Below are 22,621 nucleotides of genomic sequence, written 5' to 3' on the forward strand. Positions count from 1 at the left end.
ACTGCATGAAGTGTATGGTCAAGAGTGAGAGCCAGCCTGTAGTGACCAGGACGTGGCAAAATACTCCCAGGAGTACTGAGAGCTAAGTTTTGCATAAGCAAGTGCAAAATAGTGACGACACATTTACTGCTAGTTACAGAGAAGAATCTGGCATAGCCCTGTATCTAGCAGACACCTGAAGACGCCTCAACTGCCCGGCCAGGGCTTGGAGCCAAGCAGGTGCCTTCCTCTTAATCGCAGCTGCGTTCTCATGAGAGAACCGACAGTTCTCCTGCCACCCCCCTCTATGCTGTCTTCCCCCAGCACCTCGGAATTATCTTTCTCTCTAATTGCAAAGAAGTTTGTGCAAGGGACAGGTGAACCTTAACTTTGTACTTTGAACATTTGAATTGGTGATTCTCGTTAAAGTAAAATCCCTCACAGTTAATACTGACACAGGCCTTGCCCCGTTCCCTGGCTAAACATCATAAAAAGTATATAACTTGGTTTTTCCTGCCAGATCAGCCCACCAAGGACTCAGACTCTTGCTTTTCCCCTCCTCTCAAGCACTGCGAGTGCCCTTCCCCAGCCCTGAGGCTGCTGCAGCAGGTTATTATCTGCAGTAGTTAAAGCGTGAACTCCATTTTTGCTTCCCTGCAGTTTGTAATTGCCGAGCATTGCTGAATTGTGTCCACACGGTGGAGTCCGCTGCCTGTCCTGTCCATCTCCTCCCTCGGAGCCAGGCACTGGCTCCGTCTTTCCTGCCGAATACTTACTCCAGCCCACCTCCTCCTCTCTGCCTTATTTTCTATCATCAGGGCAAGGTTTTAGAGAGACTGCAAGAACAGCCCCACTTGAGAAACTGCTGCTTTCAACACCACCCTTTCTGCTTTATGAGAAGCTGCCATTTTACAGCTACAACTCCTCTGGGACTTCTGTTTATCTCTCTACATAATACAAAATTACAGATAGAATTAAAATAGAAACTATAAGCAACCAGGGCTTAGCTTCTAATATGATCCAGTGCCATTTCCAAAGAGTCAGGCCATCTTTTAAGTTTGCCAAGGTGAAGGCAGCTGGCTGAGCAGCAGCGCCTTCGAGGTCGTGGTGTGTGCAGGAGCTGGGGGGTGGCTCTGAGGCAGCAGCATCCCTTTGGTGGTTCGGGGTCCTCACCGCTGCCCTGCGGTGGGGCAGGGCTGGGAGGGAAGGAGCTCTCCTTCAGCCCAGCTCCCAGAGGGTTGAAAGGGGGCTTGGTTTGGGTCTGGCGGAGCAGGCCAGTCTTGGCGAGGCAGGTGCAGCATGGCCCAGGGTGTGTTTCTGAGGCTGCAGGGACCTGGCTCTCAGGCAGGTGGGACAGGCACGGGGTCGCCTTGGCCAGCAGCCTCACCTGGCGTGACTTGCCCTGCCCCACGCCTGGCTTCTACACACCGCGCCTGCCTTCAGGCGCTCTCCACGAAGCACCCCTGCCAGGACTGCACAGCCGGCACCGCAGGCACCCCGACCCAAGCCCTCTCCCCCCGGGCTCCTGCCAGCCGTCACACCTTTCAGCAGGTCCCCGCCAGCGAGCCCAGTGCAGCGTCCTGGCTGCCTTCAGCCTCTCTGGGCTCCCGCGGCAGCAGGCATCGCCTGCCTCCCATCGCTCTGTCCTGCCTCGTGCTCGTCCCTGCACCAGCGACGGGGCTCCACCACAATTTGCCTTACTCACAGCAAAGGCTGGGCAAGGGGCGATGCCACAAAGAGAGGTGGGGACACCTGTCAGCACGTGAAAGATACGTTTGCAGCGCTTCCTATCCATACCTGACTTTGCGTATCGTTTAGGGAAGAGCGCTTGAAGCGTCAAGTCTCGCTGCCACCCGGCCCAACTGCTTTACACGCCAGTAAATGATAACAGCAGTCTTCTGAGTTCGGAATAAAACAAAATCATTGTTCACTTTTTTCACATTTAAGAAAAAAACATGGTTCATTAAAACAGTTTTAATGAAAAAATAAAGTTCTGAATTAAACTATAATTATACACGGCCAAAAGTGATGAACTAAAAGAATGGAGATGTTACTTTTTTTTTTCCTCTCTGCTGATACTGTAACTTGCTGGACTTGTCAGACACCATCTATTGGGATAAATCTGAAAAGGTAACAGAACAAGAGTCAGTCACATTGATTAGTATCGAACCTCTGTGAAAAAGAGGCAGTTCGCTTGGCAGTTTGCCATTTCTCCCATAAAAGCTTCAGGAACGCATTCCACGGAGGTCCAGTTGAATTGCAGACACACTGTAAACACAGAGATACCAATTTTCAGAGCAGGTCCAGCCCTTACGCAGCTTGCGACCGGGATCTTCCAAAGCCTTTCTGTTTGCAGAGTGAAATGGCAGCATTTGAGAACTTTGGTTATTTTTCTGGCTGCAAAGAACAGTCAGGCAGCCGTCAGGGGCAAGTCTTTGGCAAACTCCTCGGTGGTTCCACGTAGCTTCTGGAAGGCAGCGTACCATGGTCATGGTCTTAAGATTTTACAGAAGCTGGAGCTGGTTTTCAGAACCCAGAGTCAGTTGCTGCAGCTCGGTGGAACGGGATTTTTATAAAGAAGCAGGACTGCCTGGACCGAAGCTTTGGCAGCCCCGTCAGACCTCTGAAGGAGGGTACCTGACTCTGCGTCCTGGAAGGACCCTTGGTCATCACCAGGACGCATCTCCTGACGAGCCCGTACTAGGATAAGGTGTTGGTCTGATGCGGTGTATCTGCAGGACTATCGTGGACACATTCCTGCCAGGACGGCTAGTCTCGCTTCGGCCGCGGTACCAGCCAGTGACTCGCCTTGCCTCACGGTCTCACCGGACAGAGCACACGTTGTTCATCAGGCATAACTTCAGAGAAATACTTGGAAACCTAAGCTGAATTTGTGCGATACACACGGCTCGCTCTGGTCATCGAGGAACAATGCTGCCCTCTCGGTGGCCTTGCGTACGAGCCTCGACTGCCTGTCACGTTTCTGAACAGATTTCCCTTGGGCTGAGGCCCCAGGACGTCCCGTCGAGGGACCACAGCGTCGGCGGGGGCCTTGGCGCTCTCCTGCACTCCCCTGCTCCGGATGGATCTTCATTGCACTTCATCTTGCTAGCTGCATAGCCTGCATTTGCTTTTATCTGTATAATTTGCAACCAATAGGTTAAAGATTCCATTTTTTTTGATTACAAATCCAGTCTCAAAAAACAAACAGCGAAAACAAAAGTCAACTCAGCTGTAGTACCCGGATGGAAATGATCAAATCCCAAACCAGACCTGCCGGGTTCTAAGTTTACTACGGCCCATTTTACAGTCCACGTTTGAATTCTGGGCTGAGAAAAGGGAGAGTCATCTTCTTAAAACAGCACCTTGGAGTTTAACGAAGGGCCAGGAAACGGAGCAAACGGTATCCACCCATACACACATTTGAGCCGATCATGCAAAACAAAGTCACAAAAAATCACTGTAAGAAGAGACCTTCTAGGAAGAAATCTGATGTTGCTAATCCCCAGCGCTGCCTGTCCAGAAAAAGGGCTGCTCTCTTCTTTCAAACACTCCGGTCCCTCGGTGCAGGAAGAAGTCCCGTTCTCACTTGAACGATGCCAAAGCACGGAACTCCCCTGCTGCCTGGGCCCGCTGAAGAGGGGGCAGATCGCGCAGGGGTCGGTATGCGTTGACGCTCACTCCTACGGAGCCTTAGAATATCTAAGATTTATATATAAGGACAAATGGGCAGGTATAATATTACATTAAAATTAAAACACATGGCCATTTACTTTTCAGACTCTTCACAGAGATTCCCTCCTCCTCCTCCTCCCTGTTTGGAGGAGGAGGAGTTTCCTAGCACAGAGAAGGTATGCAGTTTCCCGATGGGATGAGAAAACATACGTGGCAAAGGTATTATACATTCCCCAGACATCACCCAATTCATAGCTGTAACCGGACAAAACCCCACCGAACCCAGAGAGCTTAGTCTGTCCCTCGAGCTAATCGGTATCTAGCAGCAGTTCTGACTAGTCGGCCTCTTCCAGCCCCGGCTGCCCGCGACTTGGCGATTCCTCGTCCCTGTTGGCGCAGGCCGGCCAGGCAGCCCTTCAGCCTGAGCAGCAGCAGTTCGGGGGAGCTCTCCCAGCCTCCCGGCCGGCATCCGCAGCTCGCCCGCCCGCCCAAGCAGCGCACCAGCACGCGCCTCCCTCCCCTAGTCCAGAAAGCGCCTGCGCGAGCCCGTCCGGGAGCGGTTCGAACGGCGAATGTCAAACTTGGAGTCCCGGCACTTCTGGCATATGTAGACCTCTGGGACGTTCGACTTGCGGATTTTGGCGCAGGAGAGGTGGATCCAGGTGTGGCACTCGTTACACTCGATCATCGGCCGCCCAGCAAAAGGCTTCATGCAGAAGCAAGTGACTAGGTCCCACGAGTCATCATCTGCAAAGAGAAACGGCAAGCTACGTTTTTAATGGCCAACGCCTCTCACCCACACCGGGAATTTACTTTCCTTTCGCGCTAAATTAACTGCCTGGGTTTCAAAGACAGGCACTTTGCTGATTTTTCCACGTCTTAAGAGAAACTAGTCTCTCTTACATGGGAAGAGTCTCTCGGCAGTACATGAGAGGCCATAATCCAGGAGGGGAGAACCAGCTGCTTCTATAAAGTTGCAGCTTTTCACTCAGTCTACTGCAAGAGCAGCCAACCAACACCCCCTTCCTCCCAAAAACCCAACTGCTACTTAATTCTGCCCAAGCAGCACACCTTGGCGTTATCCTCATGCTACAGGTAAAGTGCCAAAGAGATCGGCAACAGCACCGCCGCTTCCACCTGGCTAATCCTCTTTCGGCAGCCAGGCCACCTACCCGAATCCACCATGATGTCCTCGTCATCGCCGGTGCCGTCCTCATCCCGAAAGACCACCTGCTTGCCCTGCCGAATGACCGTTCGCTTGCCCACGCTCTGGATCTCCACCGTCTGCTCGGCCGTCACGGCGGGGTAGGAGACGCTGGAAGGCGTGTCAGAGTCCCACACCGAGCAGTGCTCGGCCGCAGACTGAGGGTCACCCTCAGACGAGGGGCTCATCGGCGTCTCTACGTAAGAGTCCTCCGCCTCCAACTCCAGCAGCTTCTCCTCGTAGTCCTCCTCTGCGGACACCTCCGTTTCCCTCCTCTTCAGCTTTTTCTTCTTCCTGATCTTATCGATTTGCTTTCGCTCTGGCAGGAAGTTGCCGGGTTTTGCCCGCTGGAACAGGGAGCCGTACGGTTTCGCTCGTTTAAGCTGACTGAAGTTCTTTCTGTTCTTGGCGGGCAGGGAAACGGAAGAGGGGATGTCATTGAACCGGGGATCCCAGCTATCGCTGTCGATTGTGCCTCCGGTGCTGTTGGGAGGGCTGGGGCTGTTCCTCAGCGGCGTTTCCTGGAAAAGGTTGGGAAAGCGGACAGAAGGATTAATTCGGAGCAGACTCGCGTGCGGCGCTGAGGCGCTGCGCCCTTCCCCCTCGGGCGCTGCCTCCCACGGCCGATCTCGCCCGACTTCACGCTCCGCTCTCCCCGCAGGGCGCCCCGGGGATCCCCCGCGGGGCGGAGCCGCAGCTGCCCGGGCCCCGGGGAGGCCGAGGGGGGCGACCGGGGGCCCCGGGCTTCCCTCACCCCGCCAGGGAGCAGCCACCCGGCCCGGCCCGGGCTGCTGCAGTTCCCCTTTTTGTTTCAGGGACACGGCGCGGAGCCGTGACCTCCCGGCAGCGCCTGACTTCACCGAATCGCCGGCGGGCGCTGCCGCGGGGTCCCTCGGCGGCCCCGGGAGGCGCCCGGCCGGTGCCCGCGGCCCCGCTCACCTCCTGCGGGTAGGGGATGTACCCGGCGTAGGCCAGGACGAAGGTGCAGAACTTGTTGAAGTCTTCCACGGTCCGGTGCCGCCGGGCGGCGGGGGAGAAGTCCTGCGGGGAAGGGAGGGGTCAGCGGCGGCGGCGGGGCCGGGCACGGCGGGGGGGGGAGGCGCCGCTCCCGCAGCCGGGCCCCGCCCGCCGCCGCTCCCCGCGCGCCCCACCCCCACCCCCCGCGGCGGCGGCGCCGGGCGGCGCCCCCGCACCCCCCGCCAGCCCCCGCACCCCCGGTGCCGGTGCCGAGCCCGCGGGCGGGCCGCCCCCCGCGGCAGGACGCGGCGGGGCGCGCCGCCGCCATTCCTCGCCCCGGCGCTCGGCGCTCGGGCGGCACAAGATGGCCCCGGCCCCGCGGCGGGGCGGCGGCGGGGAGCGGGCACCGGCGGCCGGGCCGGGCCGGGTCGGGCCGGGCCGGGCCGGGCGGCGGGAGACGCCTCCGCCCCCCCCCCCCCGCCCCACGGGGCCCCGGCTCACCTCCGGGGCGAACGGGGAGGCGCAGGAGTCGGAGTCCATGTCCCGGCGCGGGAGGCGGAGGCGGGGCCGGGGCGGCAGCGGCAACCGGGCAGCGCCGACACCCGCGAACCGCTCGGTACCGGCGGGAGGCGGCGAAGGGGCGGCCGCCCGCGCGGGGGCCGCCGGGAACGGTAGTCCTCCCGCGCGGGGGGTGCTGGGAGCCGTAGTCCGCCCGCGCGGGGGCCGCCGGGAGCCGTAGTCCGGGCGTGCGCGGTGGCGGCCGCGGGGGCCGCCGGGAGCGGGGCGGCGGGCGCGGCCGGCGGAGGGCGGGGCCGGGCCGGGCCGGGGCGGCGGCGGAGGAGGAGAGCGGAGCCGAGCCTGAGCGGAGCGGTGAGGTGAGCCCGGCCCTGAGGTGAGCCCGGCCCGGCCCGGGGGGGCGCGGGCCCCGCTGCTGAGTCGCGCTAGGCCTTGGCGGGAGGGGGGGCCCTCGGCTTGCCGCGGGGCAGGGCCCGGCCGGTGGCGGCGGGCGGGGCAGCCGCCTCTCGTCACCCGTGAGCCTTGGCCCCGGGCTCCGCCGAGAGCCGCCCTTCCCGGCGGCGTCCGAGCCCTCCGCGGCCCCGGCGGCGACAGCTGCTGCCGTCCCCGGCGCCCCGGGAGCGCGGCCCGCCCTCGCCGCCCCGGCCGGTCGCCCGGCCCCACTCCCGCTCCGCCGCGCCGCGGCCTCCCCCGGCGGCCGGGCCTCAGCGCGGCTCGGCCTCCCCGTGGGCGGTCCCGCTCCGCAGCGCCGCGGGCTCTGCGTGGGGTGCGCGGGCCCGCGGCGTCCCGGGGGGCTGAGGACGCCGCAGCTCGGCGCGGAAGAATCGTTTGACTCCTGCGGCGGGGAGCCCGGGGGACCCAACGCCCTCGGCCAAAACCCTGGAGCTCCCCGGGTTCACGCAGCCGAGCCTTCGATAACGGGCGGCACCGGGGCCGGCACCGGGGCCGGGGGGCAGAGGGAGCCCCCCTGCGAGCACCCCCTCGGCGCCGCGCCGACCCCGCTGTCCTCCCCGAGCCGGGGCTGCTCCCGCTGGCGCCCCGTCCGAGAGGCGAGGCGCCAGGTTCGCAAAGCTATCGGGTTTACAAAGCCCTGCCCGGCCCTGGAGAGGCTGCCTTAATCCCAGGAGCTTCAACACGGGCTTCTTAAAAATATAATTAGACTAAGCAGGGAAGGCTGCTGGCAGTGCCAGCGCGTTATGCAACGGCCGCTCCTCCGTGACAGGGGAAAGAGGGTGTTTTCGAGGGCTGTTTAGTTTATTCCGCTTCCCGGCCAGAGGACGTTTTTCCCTGTGCCAACCCGCCTTTTTCTTTCCTTTTTTTTTTCTTTTTTTGTTTTTTCTTTGTCCTGCAAGCTGCTCTTGGGGTTGAATCCTGAGGGGCTCCGCGCAGGGTGTGACACCGTTTGCTCTCCCACAGGCACGGCATGGCGGCGAGCACAGGCAGCGGCGGCGGTGGGACGGCGGCGGCGACGGGGGAGCCGGCGCACGCGGTGTCGCTGCTGCGGGGGCTGAGCGCCCTGCGAGCGGAGCGGAGCCTGCTGGACGTGACGGTGGTGGCGGGTGGCCGAGAGTTTGGGGCACACCGTGCTGTTCTGGCCGCCGCCTCCGGCTACTTCCGTGCCATGTTCGGCGGGGCGCTGCGGGAGGCACGGGCCGAGCGCGTGCGGCTGCACGGCGTGGAGCCCGAGTGCCTGGCACGCCTCCTCGACTTCGCCTACACTGGCCGGGTGGGCGGGCTGGGCCCCGACATCGCCGAGCGCCTGCTGCGTGCCGCCGACCTGCTGCAGTTCCCCGCCGTCAAGGAGGCCTGCGGCGCTTGGCTGGCGCGCCAGCTGGAGCCCGCCAACGCCCTGGACATGCAGGACTTCGCCGAGGCCTTCGCCTGCCCGGCGCTGGCGGCCGCCGCCCACCGCTTTGTCCTGCGGCACGTGGGCGAGCTGGGCGCCCAGCTGGAGCGACTGCCGCTGCCGCGCCTCCTCTCCTACCTGCGGGACGACGGGCTCTGCATCCCCAAGGAGGAGGCCGCCTTCCAGCTGGCGCTGCGCTGGGTGCGCGCCGACCCCGCCGCCCGCGCCCCGCTGCTGCCCCAGCTCCTGGCCCACGTCCGCCTGCCCTTCGTGCGCCGCTTCTACCTGCTGGCCCACGTGGAGGGCGAGCCGCTGGTGGCCCGCTGCCCGCCCTGCCTGCGCCTCCTGCGCGAGGCCCGTGACTTCCAGGCCGCCCGCCTCGACCGCCACGACCGGGGCCCCTGTGCCCGCATGCGGCCCCGGCCGTCCACCGGCCTGGCCGAGATTCTCGTCCTCGTCGGCGGCTGCGACCGTGACTGCGACGAGCTCGTCACCGTTGACTGCTACAACCCGCGCACTGGCCACTGGCGCTACCTGGCCGAGTTCCCCGAGCACCTGGGCGGAGGCTACAGCGTCGCCGCGCTGGGCAACGACATCTACGTCACCGGTAAGGCGTGCGGGGCACAAAAACGCCAGTGTTGAGGTTGCCACTGAAAATACGTGGGCTCTAGCAGCGAGACTTGGCTTTTCTCAGGGCAGCAGGGAGTCTGAAATTCTGCTCAGGCTCGGTACAACTGCAGCCTGAAGGCAGGCGTAGGGACTCTTGGAGCCGGTGCAGGATTTAGCAGCTGGTCTCAATCCGGGAGGTGTTTTGTCATGACTAATGCTCCTGAGCAGGCAGGGAGAAGTCACAGGTCTTGCACTGGTAGAACTTTCTAACCACTCCCTCTGGGGGGGACAGGAGTGACGTGAGAGGGTTTTGAATTTCTGTCTGCGAAGAAGGTGTTTGGGTTCAGAGCCCCGTGAATCACAAGCCAAGCGTGTGCTCGAGGTGGACGCGTGTCAGAAAGCCCCAAGTTCCTCAGCTAGCCAGCGTCTATGAGTCACGGTACCTTCCCTGCCACAAATCCTGCCTCCTCGCAGTCCGCTGGGGCTATAATTACTTCTATCAAGGTGACACAGATGTGTAAATTTGGCTGTTAATCTGCATGTAGACGCCTCCTTTGAACTACTCTGGGTGTGCAGGACGCACTGACAAAGCTTTGAAGGGCAGGTCAAATGCAGGTGAACAGAAAACTGTTCGTTCTCTAGTCACGAGCAGAAAACGAGGCTCTGCTTTAAGGGCAGAGTTGTAAAAATGATGGGCTACCACACAGCCCGTTTGTATGGACGCCCTTACGTCTGTGGGAGCTTTCCGGAGCAATCCCAGGCGGGTCTGGGGGCGCCGATACCACTGGGAGCCCCGTGCTTCAGCGAGGCTGCGGCTGGCAGGGATCTTCCGTCGTTCTGCTTAGTGTCAGCGTCGTAGCAGGGGCAGCGGGGAGGGCTGGAAGGTTTCCGTGCTGCCGGTGCTGGTGAGCGTTAGTCTCCGCTACGTCACAGCAGCTTATGGATAGTGACGGAGTGGGGGTTGCAAAATGGGGAAAAAAACGGTTATTTAGAAGGATGGAGGTAGTCAAACCTGGGAGACTTGTTTTGAGTTGTGCCTGAGTACAGACTAGGAATGACATGGGAGAAATCCTTCCTGGCTTGCTGGGGAAGAAAAAGTGCAAACCTTCCGTTAAAATCCTCGCAGTGCACACTACTGTGGTCCTCCAGTACTGAAATATTTTCGTAATGTACGGTCCTGGGAAGCAGAAAAGGGGGAGGTATTAAGGAGGTGTAGCTGGAAGACACCACAAAGATCCCGGTCCAGCCAAGCCCCATCCTCCACCGCCCCATAGTACTTCCCTTTGTGAAACCACGCTTTGAAACGTGGCGTGCTGTGCTGCAGGGGGATCGGACGGGTCAAGGCTGTACGACTGCGTCTGGAGGTACAATTCCAGCGTCAACGAGTGGACAGAGGTGTCTCCCATGCTGAAAGCCAGAGAATACCACAGCTCCACGGTCCTGGACGGGCTGCTGTACGTGATCGCCTCTGACAGCACGGAGCGCTACGACCACTCGCTGGACAGCTGGGAGGCTCTGCAGCCCATGCTGTACCCCATGGACAACTGCTCCACCACCTCGTGCCGCGGCAAGCTGTTCGCCATAGGCTCCCTGGCTGGCAAAGAGTCCATGGTTATGCAGTGCTACGACCCCGACAGCGACCTCTGGTCCCTCGTGAACTGCGGCCACCTCCCTCCCTGGTCCTTCGCCCCAAAGACCGTCACTCTCAATGGCCTCATGTACTTCATAAGGTGAGTAGTGGGAGCGATAACCTCCCTCTCCGCGTCCCCATGAGGCAAAGCCCAGGGTTTCCCTGGGAGGCGTGCAGATTTTCCAGGTGGTTGTAGCAGAGCGCTGCCTTGGGGAAGCACAGTGGTGCTTCCCCTGATGGTGCAGGTGGGTCTGTAAACCACCACACCTCTTTCCTTTGCTTCTGTTGCAGCTAGAGCTCAAAGAACTACGCTTAAAATTGTGTAAAAATGTCTGAATCGAAACCCACAGGCTGGGGAACAGCAGGTATAAATCTGGCTGGAGTCAGCAGCGCTGCTTTGAAATAGACTTCTCGGTTTTCTTGGCTTCTGGTTCAGTCCCCCCTTGTTGCTATAAATAAGCGAGTAAGCTCCAAGAAAACGTTAAACTGTAGCGCAGGAGAGGACTTCCTCTGTCTCAGCAGAGATAAGAGGACTGAAGATGAAATGATTGGTCACTATTTTTAAGCACCTTTCCAAATTGGGACTTAATTACCCATCTGAAGCTGTCCTGGTGGTGCGAATACTTCGGTTATCCACTTAATTAAAAATAAACTGAAAGGCATGCTAGTGCTGAAGCATTTCATCTTGTTGTGTTGACTTTGAGCAAACATAGACTTCTGTGATGGCCTCCAGACGCTTTCCTTTTTTTAATCTCCTCTTGGCTTTGCATAAAGCAGCAACTTCTACCCGAGACCTTTTATTTGATTCATTTGGGTTCAGCTGAGTGTCTCGGTTCCTGGCAGTTGTTTGCAGATGGTAGTTTGAGTCACCTGGTTTTCAGTAAATACTGGCGGGGGTGTTCCAGCCATTCGGCCGCTTGTCACAAGCTGATTCTATAGATTTTCCTTTTTCTTATCCATTTTAAAATGCTGATGATTGACACTCCAGGATTTCTGGTCACTTATGCATCTGCAGGAGTTAATGAGGAGATTATCGGGATCAGGGGTTTCTTCCCTCATTTCATGTGCTGCAGGTGGACTGCTGCTCTGTATAAAGCTGTAAGATAATCTTTGGAGGACAGAGGAATAGGGGACGAGTAAAAGTCACAAAGTCATTTTTTGGTTAGTTTTAAATAGCTCAGACTCAAGTTTCTGACTGATGATCCCCTCTAGTGGGACGAGTTTTATAACTATAAATACGGCATAGCAGCGAGGCTTAGCTCTTCGGCTGCATCCTTCTTAGGGCTAGCCCTGAGATGGGAGAGGAGGTCCTGGCCTGACTCTCACCCCTGCCTGGGGCTGCCGTTGCCCTCGTTTCCCTTCCAGTCCGTTGGAGTTTTCAGCTTCATACTTGGAAGTACTTGAGTCGCCTGCTGCCGTTAGTTATGGGAAGCGTTGTGAACAGCAGCAGTTCTTCAGGCACAGACGGCTCGGCAGCAGCGTTTAAGTCCCAGGCGCTGTGTCCCAAGGCAGGTACCAGCTCTTGGTTCTGAGGAAGAAAGGTTGGTCTTAGTACGGCTCTGTGGGGCTTGGGGTGCTTGTTGAAGATGTTTCATTCAGATGAATATCAGTTCAGTTCCAGGTGCCTCACAAAAGTAACTCAAACTAAAGATACTGGTTTTGAAGTGTGTATCGTACGGGTACCTCAGGAATGCTTGTCCAGAGCGTAACCAGAAAGTCCCACGGTGAGCACCTCGGCTTGACCGCGGGCTTAGCAGGCGGATTTCTAGATGTAATGGTTTGCTAAACAGACGCTGCTGTTGTAGGTGAGGTTTCTCGTTTATTTTCACTCCCTCCCCTGCTCAGATTCATGTCAGCAATCGATAGCGATACCTTGTCACCCGCACAATGCACGGCAACGTGTGATATCACGATAGATACAAAGACAATAAAATATTCCTCGCAGCCTTTTGAATCCGTCTGTAACTGGACTGTCTTGGAGTGACTGCCAGCACTTCTCCAGCTGCCCTGACCTTGTCCTCTTCGCATTCTTGTGTCAGCGGCGCGCGTCTCTGCGTCGCGAACGTCCCTCACCTGTTGCTGTCGCCCTCCCTCTCGCGAGCGGAGCGGGCGAGAGAAGCCTTGGGGATTGCGCTGCCCCTGCCAGCTCTTCTCGCACAGTCCTCTGGCCCATCTAAATTTGGCATTGGTGAAAAACTCAAGCAGTAGGGATGCCATTACTCTGAAGTGCATGGAGGTTTAAGCCTCTCCAGAACAGCAGTAATTTTTCTTCCAGCACTTGGCACCAAAGCCAGATCAGTCTGTGAAACGCAGACTCACAGAAAGTTAGTCTGTGAGCACACCTACCATAGATGCAGATGTAAAAAAAAAAAAGACTAGATTTGAGAAAGCCCTTGGGATCGCGCAGTGGTTTCCCACCCAGCAGCGGTGTAGTTGCGTGCTGGACTCCGAGTGGGGCTCACAGTCCGGAGGAGCTCGCCCCGCCGTCTCGGGTGGAGTGACCAACTCGGGGAGGTGGAAAACAACCTGTACTGCCAGCTTGCTCCATCCCTAGTCGTCTTGTCTGCCTTCCCTCCTAGGCAGCTAAAACTCAGCGTACACCAGAAAGTACAGAGCGCGTTGCTTTGCCTGCAGAGAAGCTCAGAAGGGGCATTCGGGCTCTTTGGATGTCGGTTGCTGGCACTGAGAATGACAGATGCGCTCCTGTGCTAGTTTGTGGTCCGTGCGCAGCGTCTGTGCCAGCCCCCGTTGTGTGCAGGGCTGCAGCAGAGAGGTCCAGGCGTTTTCTGGGGTTGAACATCACTGCTGCCACAGGAGAAGCCCACACTGGAGGCTGGGGTCTGCATCGAGACCTGTGCCTTCGTACAGGAACGCTTTGGTCTCCAATATACGTAGCAGGATTGGAGCAGAAGTGCTTGCGGCGGCATTTCAGGCTGTTGAACCGGGGGCTTCACAAGGCGGGAGGTTTTTAGAACACAGAAGAGTAATTTTGTGTTATCTCCCACAGAGACGACTCGGCTGAAGTGGATGTTTACAATCCAGCAAAGAATGAATGGGATAAAATCCCTGCCATGCTTCAGGTAGGATGCTTATCAACCTACTGGATGCCTCTCAGTGTTAAAAATTGGCTTAATTTTGGAAAACAAGGTGCTCTCTGGATTATAACCCCTTGCACGTGGAGTGTATTTAAGCGTATCGCGGTCACCTGGAGGAAAAAATCCTGGACTGTGATTGTGTGTCCGGGTGTTCAGCGCAGCACACGAGAGCTGGGCAAAGCTAGAAAACTCTGCCTCCTCCCGGTGTTTGGGCAGCGCTGGTTCAGAGCCGGAGTGAGCAGCTGGTGGGCGAGCTCCAAGCGAGCCATTGCAGGACAGTACCCGGCACCTTTATTGTCTGCCTAATTGGGCAAAACCCTCCTTTCTAAGCGTGGTGTGTAATTATTTTTAAATTGCAGGTTCACGTTGGGGGGAGCGTGGCCGTGCTTGGCGGGAAGCTCTACGTCTCCGGTGGCTACGATAACACGTTCGAACTCTCGGACGTCCTGGAAGCCTACGACCCCGAGACGCGAACGTGGAGCGTGGTGGGCCGACTCCCTGAGCCCATCTTCTGGCACGGCAGTGTCAGCATATTCCGGCAGTTCATGCCGGAAACCACGCAGGAGGATGACGGCATCACGCTGGACAACACCATCAACTTGAACAGGCAGCGCCAAAACCTTCACAACCAGAACCTTAACGAGCTTCGTTAGCAGGGGAAGGCGCTGTGCCCCTGGCTCGACGCGAGTTCGTTCTCCAGAACCAGTGTTGCTTTGAGAGAAGGCAGAGGCAAACCGGAGCTTGGAAACAAAAATTTACTGATCACAGAGGGAGTGAAAACTCTGAATGTTTGAGGCGCTGTTGCGGAACCGCAGCCAGCAGCCAGCGAGGCCTCCACCGCGGCGTCCCTCAGCCCTTCTCTGGGGCGGGAGAAGGCACCGCGCTGCCCGCAGAGGGGACCCGAGAGGTGAACGCTGAGGAAAGCGATCGCACTGAACGGCACCGCAACGTCGCAGCTTACGGCTTTTGGCCAGACGCCTTTCACTGGCAGCTCCTTCACCCCGTAACGCTTCGTTTGCCACCAAACTCCTTTCTTCAGTTTCTTCTTCGGGAGGGGTCTGTCTGGTAGGACGGCGGCCTGGACCCCCACCTCTGTTCTGTGCCTCGGAGGAAGACAGACCTCCCGTGCGCGCCGTCCTCTGCGTGGTTAGCGGGGAAAAGGGCCTGCCCACGAGAGCTGGAGGTCTGTTAGGGGCGAGAGGTCGATATGAGAACAGGGCCCTTCCCGCCCTGTCGCCGTGGTCCTCTGTTCCCGCTCCTGCCTTCAGGAGGAACAGCCGTCCGGTAGCAGGGATCTCCCTGAGGCTGGGTTATGAAGCTTCACCTTTCCCTTTGTCTGGACTTCAGTTCTTCCTGTGTTGGGGGGGGGGGGGGTGTTTAAGTTGCAGCATTTAAACTTTTGCAGGTATTTTTCCAACCCTTCCTAGCAGAGCACTTTTTCCTTCAAAGAAGCAGCACCCTTATTTATCATTTTTATTGCATTCTCACAACTAGATTGTTTTCATTTCCAATCTCCCCAGCTGCACCCCCCGTAAGGGGAAGGGGAGAAGCGAGTACCCCCTTAGCTGGCCCGAGGAGCGGCTCCTGGGGCTGGCCGCTGCTGCCCTCGGGGAGGAGCGGGGCTGAAGTAGGCAGAAAAAGCTGCTTCTTGCAGCTGTCGGTTCTCCTGCGCCGAGCTCTCGGCCGGCGCGCTGGGTTGGGCAGATAGGCCCCATGCAGCGAGGGTGAGCTTTTAATTTTTCACCGTTTTAAAGGAACTAAGTCAGCATTGTACCATTCTAGACAAAAAAAAAAACCAAACGCTTAGTGGGAAAGGTGAGCGCAGCTTCCTCAGGAGATTCACCGCAGGCTTGCAGAGTGGCTGGCGGTGCTTAGGTACCTTGATGCAGAATTGCTTTGAAATGCATCACCGCGTGTGAAGGAACGCGCCGGACCTTCGGAGGGGTCTCGTGCCTGTCGCGCCTCTGCTTTGCAGGAGCTCTCGGGATTTGGGCAATTGGAAAACGCTGCGGAGGTGTTTTGGCGAAGGTGTAGGAGTTAGCCGAAGTGTTGCGGATTGAAAGGTAGCTATTTTAGGGGTTTTTTTTCTTCTTTTTGTTTGGGGTTTGCTGGTTTTTTTGGCCTGTGTAAGATTTGCCTTTATGCTCGCCCAACTAGCTTGGGCTGTATTTTCTCTATCTACCTTAGCTGAAGAGAAGCTGTGTGCAGTTTACTCGTGGAACGCTTCTTGAACAAGCAAACAGCTAAAACTGCCGTACGGCTCACCCGAAAATGAGCGTCGCACCTTCAGGAAAACTGTAAAGTGTGACAACGGCTGAAGTGTTGGCTGGATGCGTTCGTTTTTTCTGTCCTTCGTTTTTAACCAATAGAAAAAAAATTTCAATTTAAACTTAATTGGGAGACGGAAAGCCCATATGCTTGATTGCACGCCTCCTGGCTTGCCCTCAGATCAAGTAGTGTCAGAGCCCCATCTCCACAACATCAGCGTCTTCAGCTTTAAAAAAAATCTGTTTTGCCTTGAGTGCTATTTTATGCCACGCTCCTCAGCTGTGGACTTGGGAAAGCCGCTCACGGAATCTGGGCTGTTCTCCAAGTCTGAAACTTTGACAGTGCCTTGAAACCGCCGCGCACCAGCGGAGGATCGCGGAGGGGCGTAAAACCCTCCCCAGCGCTGCCGCGGGTGGGGTGCGGCGGCCCCCCCCTTTGGCGGAGGATCCGGGCAGGGGGGATGCGCGGGGGCCCGTGACTTGGGGCGGCTCCTTCACCTCCGGGAGCGATGGCCGCGTCCCGCCGCGCCGACCCGTGAGGCCGAAGCAGCCCGTCCCTGCGGCGCGGCGGCGCGCCCAGGGAGAGATGGCGCGCGCCGCGCAGCTGAACCCGCGTTGCAGACCGAAGTATTTATGCTGAACTATAAATAGTACACACACGCTGTCTCATACTGTAGTGCTCGCTGCTGGACCTGCCACCCCCAGATCCCCCGACCGGCTGAACAGCTACGGATCTGTATTTATTTTTTGTAAAATTCATTGTGTCCGAATCTTTGAGTACAGTTTAAATACCATCCTTTGAAACAAAGGCATTTTACATTTGCAGATAATGTATTTTTATTCTCATAGGTTGTTTTTAAATTTACTTGCAGCAGTCAAGTTAAATAAAACATGTTACGTAAACCTCTCTGTCGTCTTTGAGGGGAAGATTACTGGAGTAAGTTTTTACTGCGACGTTTCTCGTTCTAGGCCTGAGGTGCGTTTAAACCGGAGACTTTCTGCCTTCTCGGTGAGTAAAAGAGCGAAAGGGGAGAGCGCGGCAGCGATGTCGGGGCACGTGGGTACGCTCGGTGTCTTCCCCGTCCCGGGGAACGCTCAGAAGCGGCTCTCGGTGTCACGGCAACGCCGGGGCATGTCGTTTCAAATATAAATCTCCGCACCTAAAAGCAGGAGCTTAGAGCACTGTCCAGCTCCTTGAGAGAATGTGTTTCCAGTTAAGCAACAGCTAAATTCTCTCAATGGTGAGAAGATACGGGTCATGCCCCGCCTTTAATGTGGAAAAGAAATGGGAATTAGCAGAAGCTTGACAAAAGAAAGTAGAAATAAGGCACAAATTTAACGGAGGAGACAATCCTTTTGCAAGCGTTTAAGGGGCAGAGCCACGCTCTCTTCGGGAAGGCAAGCTTTAATCGCGAGCTCCCAGGCTCCAAGGCAGAGCTGCCGGCGCAAGGCGAGAGCGCTGGAGGAAAGGGGAGGCGAGCGCCAGCCGCCCCTCCGGCTGCCCACGAGAGCTCGGTAAAGAGCGTTCACAGCCTTACGCACGTGGAGTCGCCAGCCACATCCCGCCCCAGACGGCGTACGTACATCTGTTTCAGTAGCCGTTCCGAGTAGCTTCACGTTTGTTTCTTCATTTGAGACCCGACTACGACTTCGTTAAAACGTCACGTCCCTGCAACCTGGGGTGGGAGCTTTGCGGGAAGGAGGGAAGGGGCAGATGCACAACTCGAAAAGAAGCAGCGCGGCAGAGGGTGGCTCCAGCCTAACGCTTTATTGTGTTTTGGTAGGAAGGACGCGCGCAGGCGGTCGTGCTATGTTTCACAGTCTTCGGGAATCGTTGTGGTTATAATTAGCGATTGCTCGATCACGTCCGCCGTAGAGAAGTTCTCGTTCGAGCAGAGTCTCTGCACGGGGATCTCCTCGGGCAGGGAGCCGCGGGACAGGGACTCCACGATCACCTCGGCCGAGCCCACCTCCAGCTCCGGGGGCGGCTGCAGCGCCACCACCACGGCCTTCTCGTCCTCGATGATCAGGTTCCGCAGCTTCCGCTGCCGCGGGTTGTAGTTCTCCACCCGGTCGTGAATCTCCATGTGGCGCCGCAGGTGAGCCTGCGAAGGGAGGGGGCAGGAGGAGAGGCCCGGTGAGGGCCGGCTCCCCGGCGCAGCTCCGCGGCGTCCCCGTGCCGGGGAAGGCCTCACCTGCCGCGTGAACTTGTAGCCGCACTCGGTGCACTCGAACTTCCTCACGCCCTTGTGCCGGCGGACGTGGACGCGCAGCTGTTCAACAGCTGGGGAGGGAAGCGAGAGCCCGTTGGCGGCGGCACCGCGCTGTACGCGCTCGCGGCGATGCTAAGCCGCGCCATGGAAAGGAGGGCCATTTCTAAAGAGCCGTGCGAAAGCTCGACGCCCCGGCCGTTACCTTTGAACGTTTTCCCGCAGATCTGGCAGAAGTGGGGCCTCCCCTCCTGGTGCCGGCTGGCGATGTGCCTCAGCAGGGGCCCCTTCTCCGTGAAGCGCTGATCGCAGAACTCGCAGCTGAAGGGGCGCTCCCCGGTGTGGGTCCGGTTGTGCTTGTCCAGGCTCGCTGCCGTTCGCGGGGGGAGAGGGGGGGAGAGCCGCGGGTCAGCGGCGCGGTGCTCGGGTACGAGCCACGCCGCAGCGAAGACCACGCGCGCACGGCGCGGTCGGTCTGTGCCAGACCGGTTAGGAAGGCTTAGGAGCAGTACAAGCGGCAGCCTGCTGGTCCAGGCTGGCCGGTACTGGAGAAAACTCATCAATTTCTTCCGCTTTTGTGCGTGAGGGTAATGGAGATAACGGGAACGCGCCTTCCTCAGCGTGAGCGTGCACTCACAGAGCGTGGCTTTGCTCCCCGGGGGAAGCAGGCGGGAGAAGGCGGGTTTTGCAGCACGGCTGCTTTCTGGAGGTCCCGGGTGCCGGAGCGCGGTGCTCAGCACCACCAGCCCCAGCCGCGCGCCCGGGGGGATACCTTGTGTCCTGAAGGTCTTGCCGCAGAGGTGGCACTGGAAGGGCTTCTCGCCCGTGTGCGTGCGCAGGTGCATGTTGAGGTTGGCTTTCTGCGTGAAGGCGTGGTGGCAGAACTCGCAAACGTAGGGCCGCTCATTCCTGCGGGAAGGGGAAACGTTACCTTCATCTCTGCCTTTGCTGGCTTCAGCCCCTCAGGTTAGCTGCTGCTCCTCGCCCAAAGTTCTTGTAATTAAATCCTACTTCAACCCATCTCAAACTCGGGTATTTTGGAGGCCCACAAACGCTATTCTGCAGCCACGGGCTGCTGAGCTGGAGCCTCCCGCCCCGCGGGGGTTGTAACCGGCCCAGGAAACAGAACACTAAGGACGAGCACGGCAAGCTGCCGCATGCTTGCTGCTTCAAGAACACGAATTAGCTAGGCTGATTACTATGGTCGCGCACTCAGAGGAAGTGCCGACAGCCTGCGCTTCCTTTGGAAGAGGGAAAAGCAGACCGTCGGTTGGCCCTGCATCGGATTTCTGGCAGAAGTTTCGGCCCAGCACCTCCAGGAAAGGGGGTGCTTGCGGCCCTCCAGCCAGCTGCTCTCCCCAGCACCACCCAGCCGGGCCCTCCAGGGAGGACGCACAGCTAGGAGAGCCAGAGCGACGGACGGGAGGGCGTGGGTCACGTCATACCTGTGCTTGGCCTTGATGTGCATCTGCAGGCCGTTGCGACTCGAGGCCCTGTGCCCGCACTCCTCGCAGACAAACAGCTTCTCTCCCCGGTGCTTGAAGGCCTCGTGCAGGCGCAGCTCTGTCCGAGACAGAAAGCACTTGGAGCAGGTCGAGCACTGCAAGGCCACAGGAGAGCGCGGGGTTAGGCAGCTCGCCCGGGTGCGGTTCGCAGAGTACGCCCGCAACAGACCCGCTCGCCGCCCAAGACCCGTCCCTCCGCCTGCCGCTGCTGCTTTGGGGCCCTCCCTGCGGCCGCTGCGGCAGCACCCCCGGCTCCAAAACGCCTCATGAGATGAGACAGCCTGACAAAAGCAAAATGCTGGTCAGTACTTGGGCCTATCAGCCAAAAAAAATGGCAAGGGCTGCTCCCGTACCCAAAAGAAAAATGTTTCCAGCAGCTCTGTAGCTCCCTGCCTTGCTAAACAGAGCCAGCCCCGACCATGGGCGCCATTCCCTCGGCCAGGCCTGAGCGCAGGATAATTCCCTCTCAAAACGCCGCCGCCACCCGCTCCCCTTACCGCGTGGGGCTTTGGCGCGCCATGCAGCTTTATCATGTGGCTCTGCAGGTCCTTCTTCTGCATGAACTGCTGGGCGCAGGAGGAGCACTGGAAGACAGGAGAGGAAGGTCAGCTTCCAGCTGCCCCCAACCGGCGCTTTCGGCGCGAGGAGAGGACCGGCGGTGCGCTGGCGCACGGGGCAGGGGAGCGCCGCTCTGACGCGGAGCGTGAATCCCTGGTAAGGCCACAGAAAGCGCCCGGCTGTGGTGCCTCCCTGGAGCGCATTCTGGCTCAGAGACGGGGAACAACGCTCAGCGGGCTGCCACGGACTGGGAAAGGGAGCTGGTGCGCTCGGCTCCCCTGATGGGCTGGGCCAGGCTGCGCCACAACAGAAAGGCTCGCCCCCTCTTCCCTGTTCGTAGGGACGTCGGAGGCAGGCACTGCTGACCTTGTACGGCATCTCCCCCGTGTGTGACACCATGTGCAGCCGCAGCTCCATCCGCCTCTTGAACACCTCCTGGCAGACCGAACACGTGAAAACCTGCAAGAGACGGGGGAGGCATCGGCTTCCGCAGAACCAAGAGCCCGATGCGAAGCCCGCAGCTCGGACCGGCGCTGGGCACTTGGGTGCTGGGACCTGGTTATGAAGTTTAACCCGTGCCTGCAGCGATCTGGATCTCTTATGGCACAAAGAGTATCCTTGTGTGCTTAAAAAAAACAGACAAAACGAGAGTTGTCTGGTAAATCAGACAAAAGCTGCTGCCGTCCTCACCGACAGAAGGACTCAGAGGGGCCCCGGCCGCGGTACGCGTGCCGCACAGCAGTGACGGGGGGGGGGTTTGTTCAGTAGCTGAGGGTGACGGGGACTGTGGCGGGAAAAAGGCTCTGATTCTGCTCCTGCAAAACGGCACCTGCTTTCCAGGCTGCCGGTGGCAGCTTCCCGGGCGTACCTGCTCAGATCGGTTCATGCAATTTCTGGCTTCATGTTCCAGGAGATTCTCTTTTCTAAAATAACATTTGCCGCATTTGGAACACTCAAATGGCTTTTCTCCAGTGTGTTTCCTAGGGAGAATACAAACGGAGAGCATCCGTCACTGCCAGTCTGACAGCAGAGATGCATGAACAGGCCCGGCGAGGACACTGGGAAGGAACTGGGAAGGGAAAGGGAAGGACCTGGCAGCTTTTACACCCCCCCCAGCACCAATATTTGCAGTTGCCCAAAAGCCGCCTTTCACGCCAGCTTTGCTGGTCCCGTCAGAGCGGGGTCAGGCTGTTGGTGCCCGCTTCCACTCCGCGAAACCTCAGTTGCGCAGGGCTGAGGTTCGCCCCCTGCAGAGGAGCGAAGCTGGAGTTCACGCCCTCTCTGCAGGCACCCACTTTGCTCTCGGTCACCAACCCCGAAGCTCCTTGTGGCACTCGGCCGAGCCGGCGTGCTCCCCGCAACCCGGGGCAACTCCCCCACAGCCCTGCTGATTTTGGAAGCCCAGAAGAGCCCCCCTGCAGCTGGCGCAGCCCCTGCAAGAGCCCCTCTGTGCCTTCTTTTTGAGCCGGGCTGGCCCCGACCCCGGAGAGCGGAAGCCCGGGACAGTCGCCGTGGGTTTCAGAGACGCACAAACCCCCCAGCTCAGAGCAACCCCGCCCGGGGGGCAGAGGGGACGGCCCCATCCAGGCCGGGGACACCGAGGCGCTGGGAGCAGGCGGCTGCAAGCAGGGCCCTTCGCCCACCCCCGTGGAAGAGCGGGCGGGAAGGGGCAGCGCGAGTCCCTACGCGCGAACGCAAGGGGAAGGAAAAGTCGGAGCGTTTACCTGTTGTGCACTTTAAGGTAATATTTGCTGAGGAAGGTTTTATGACATGTGGGGCACTCAACCGGCACCGCTGTACCTTTTCTGCTCCCCGGCGTCCCTGCCGCCCCCGCGCTGCCGGGCGCCTTCCCCGGGGGGGGGCTCTTTTTGCTCCGCAGGGCCTTTTTCTCAGGAAGGGACTCGGCGTCGCCGTCCCGTCGCCCGCCGTCGCCCGCCGCCTCCGGCGCCGGGGCCGGGGTCTGCGAGGGAACAGGCGGCCGTCACCGCGCCGGCCCCGGGGGCGGCCGCCTCCCCTCCCCTCTCCCCCCGCTCCCGGCCCCTCACGCACCGCCTGGCCGCCGGGCTGCGGGGCCGCCGCGGTGTCCGCCTGCCCCGGGCGGCTGGGGGCGGCGCGGCGGGGCCGCTGGCGGGGGCCGGCGGGGCGGAAGGCGCGGCAGAGCGCCACGGCGTCGGGCACGCCGAGCTGCTCGGCGGCGGCCAGCAGGCGGGCGCGGTTGTGGGCGGTGAGCGCCAGGCGGCCGGTGTAGAAGAAGTCGAGGAGCAGCTGGAAGGTGTCGGCGAGGCCCTCGGGCAGCGCCACCGGCCCGCCGGGGCCGCGGGCGCGGAAGAAGCGGGAGCAGCTGGCCAGCACCGGCCAGTGGGCGCGGAACTCCCGCCCGCCCACGCCCAGCGTCGCGTCGCAGAACTGCCCCGCCGCGCGCTGCCGGTTCAGCTCCCGCAGGACGCGGACGCTGTGCGCCGCCGCCGCCGCCATGGCCGCGCCGCTACCGGGCCCCGCGCCCCGCCGCCATCTTGGCAGCGCGCCGGATGTGGCGTCAGGGCGCGCCGGATGTGACGCGCGGGCGCGGC

At 59.5% G+C, this 22,621-nt stretch overlaps 3 protein-coding genes across 8 annotated transcripts; 1 reads left to right on the forward strand and 2 right to left on the reverse strand.

Moving 5' to 3' along the window:
* Positions 1-51: 51 nt before the first annotated feature.
* PHF13 (PHD finger protein 13) lies at positions 52-6,465 on the reverse strand. The gene is made up of 4 exons (XM_082329036.1): positions 6,317-6,465; positions 5,798-5,899; positions 4,827-5,379; positions 52-4,401 (listed from the first exon to the last, which is right to left on the reverse strand). The coding sequence occupies exons 1-4, from the start codon at positions 6,353-6,355 to the stop codon at positions 4,175-4,177; spliced, it is 921 nt and encodes a 306-aa protein (XP_082185162.1). The 5' UTR covers positions 6,356-6,465; the 3' UTR covers positions 52-4,174.
* A 160-nt stretch (positions 6,466-6,625) lies between these two features.
* KLHL21 (kelch like family member 21) lies at positions 6,626-16,596 on the forward strand. 4 transcript variants are annotated; one of them, XR_014230070.1, is made up of 6 exons: positions 6,630-6,690; positions 7,748-8,784; positions 10,111-10,516; positions 13,424-13,496; positions 13,871-15,574; positions 15,669-16,595. XR_014230070.1 is itself a non-coding variant. In XM_082329138.1 (5 exons), exons 2-5 carry the CDS (start codon positions 7,755-7,757, stop codon positions 14,162-14,164), a joined length of 1,803 nt encoding a protein of 600 aa, XP_082185264.1. In that variant the 5' UTR covers positions 6,626-6,707; positions 7,748-7,754; the 3' UTR covers positions 14,165-16,595. The 4 variants fall into 4 exon arrangements, 3 of the variants coding, with proteins under 3 accessions (XP_082185264.1, XP_082185263.1, XP_082185265.1); XM_082329138.1 differs by having other exon boundaries at positions 6,626-6,707; positions 13,871-16,595; XM_082329137.1 differs by having other exon boundaries at positions 13,871-16,595.
* A 935-nt stretch (positions 16,597-17,531) lies between these two features.
* On the reverse strand, positions 17,532-22,555 carry ZBTB48 (zinc finger and BTB domain containing 48). 3 transcript variants are annotated; one of them, XM_082329136.1, is made up of 10 exons: positions 22,101-22,555; positions 21,776-22,011; positions 20,920-21,031; positions 20,418-20,510; positions 19,991-20,077; positions 19,434-19,588; positions 18,761-18,897; positions 18,194-18,358; positions 17,974-18,062; positions 17,532-17,883 (listed from the first exon to the last, which is right to left on the reverse strand). In XM_082329136.1, the coding sequence occupies exons 1-10, from the start codon at positions 22,524-22,526 to the stop codon at positions 17,587-17,589; spliced, it is 1,797 nt and encodes a 598-aa protein (XP_082185262.1). In that variant the 5' UTR covers positions 22,527-22,555; the 3' UTR covers positions 17,532-17,586. The 3 variants fall into 3 exon arrangements, with proteins under 3 accessions (XP_082185262.1, XP_082185261.1, XP_082185260.1); XM_082329135.1 differs by having other exon boundaries at positions 18,194-18,463; XM_082329134.1 differs by having other exon boundaries at positions 18,194-18,897.
* Positions 22,556-22,621: the final 66 nt, after the last annotated feature.

Source organism: Platalea leucorodia (genome assembly GCF_965183815.1).
Source record: "Platalea leucorodia genome assembly, chromosome: 17".
NCBI classification, from domain to species: Eukaryota; Metazoa; Chordata; class Aves; order Pelecaniformes; family Threskiornithidae; genus Platalea; species Platalea leucorodia.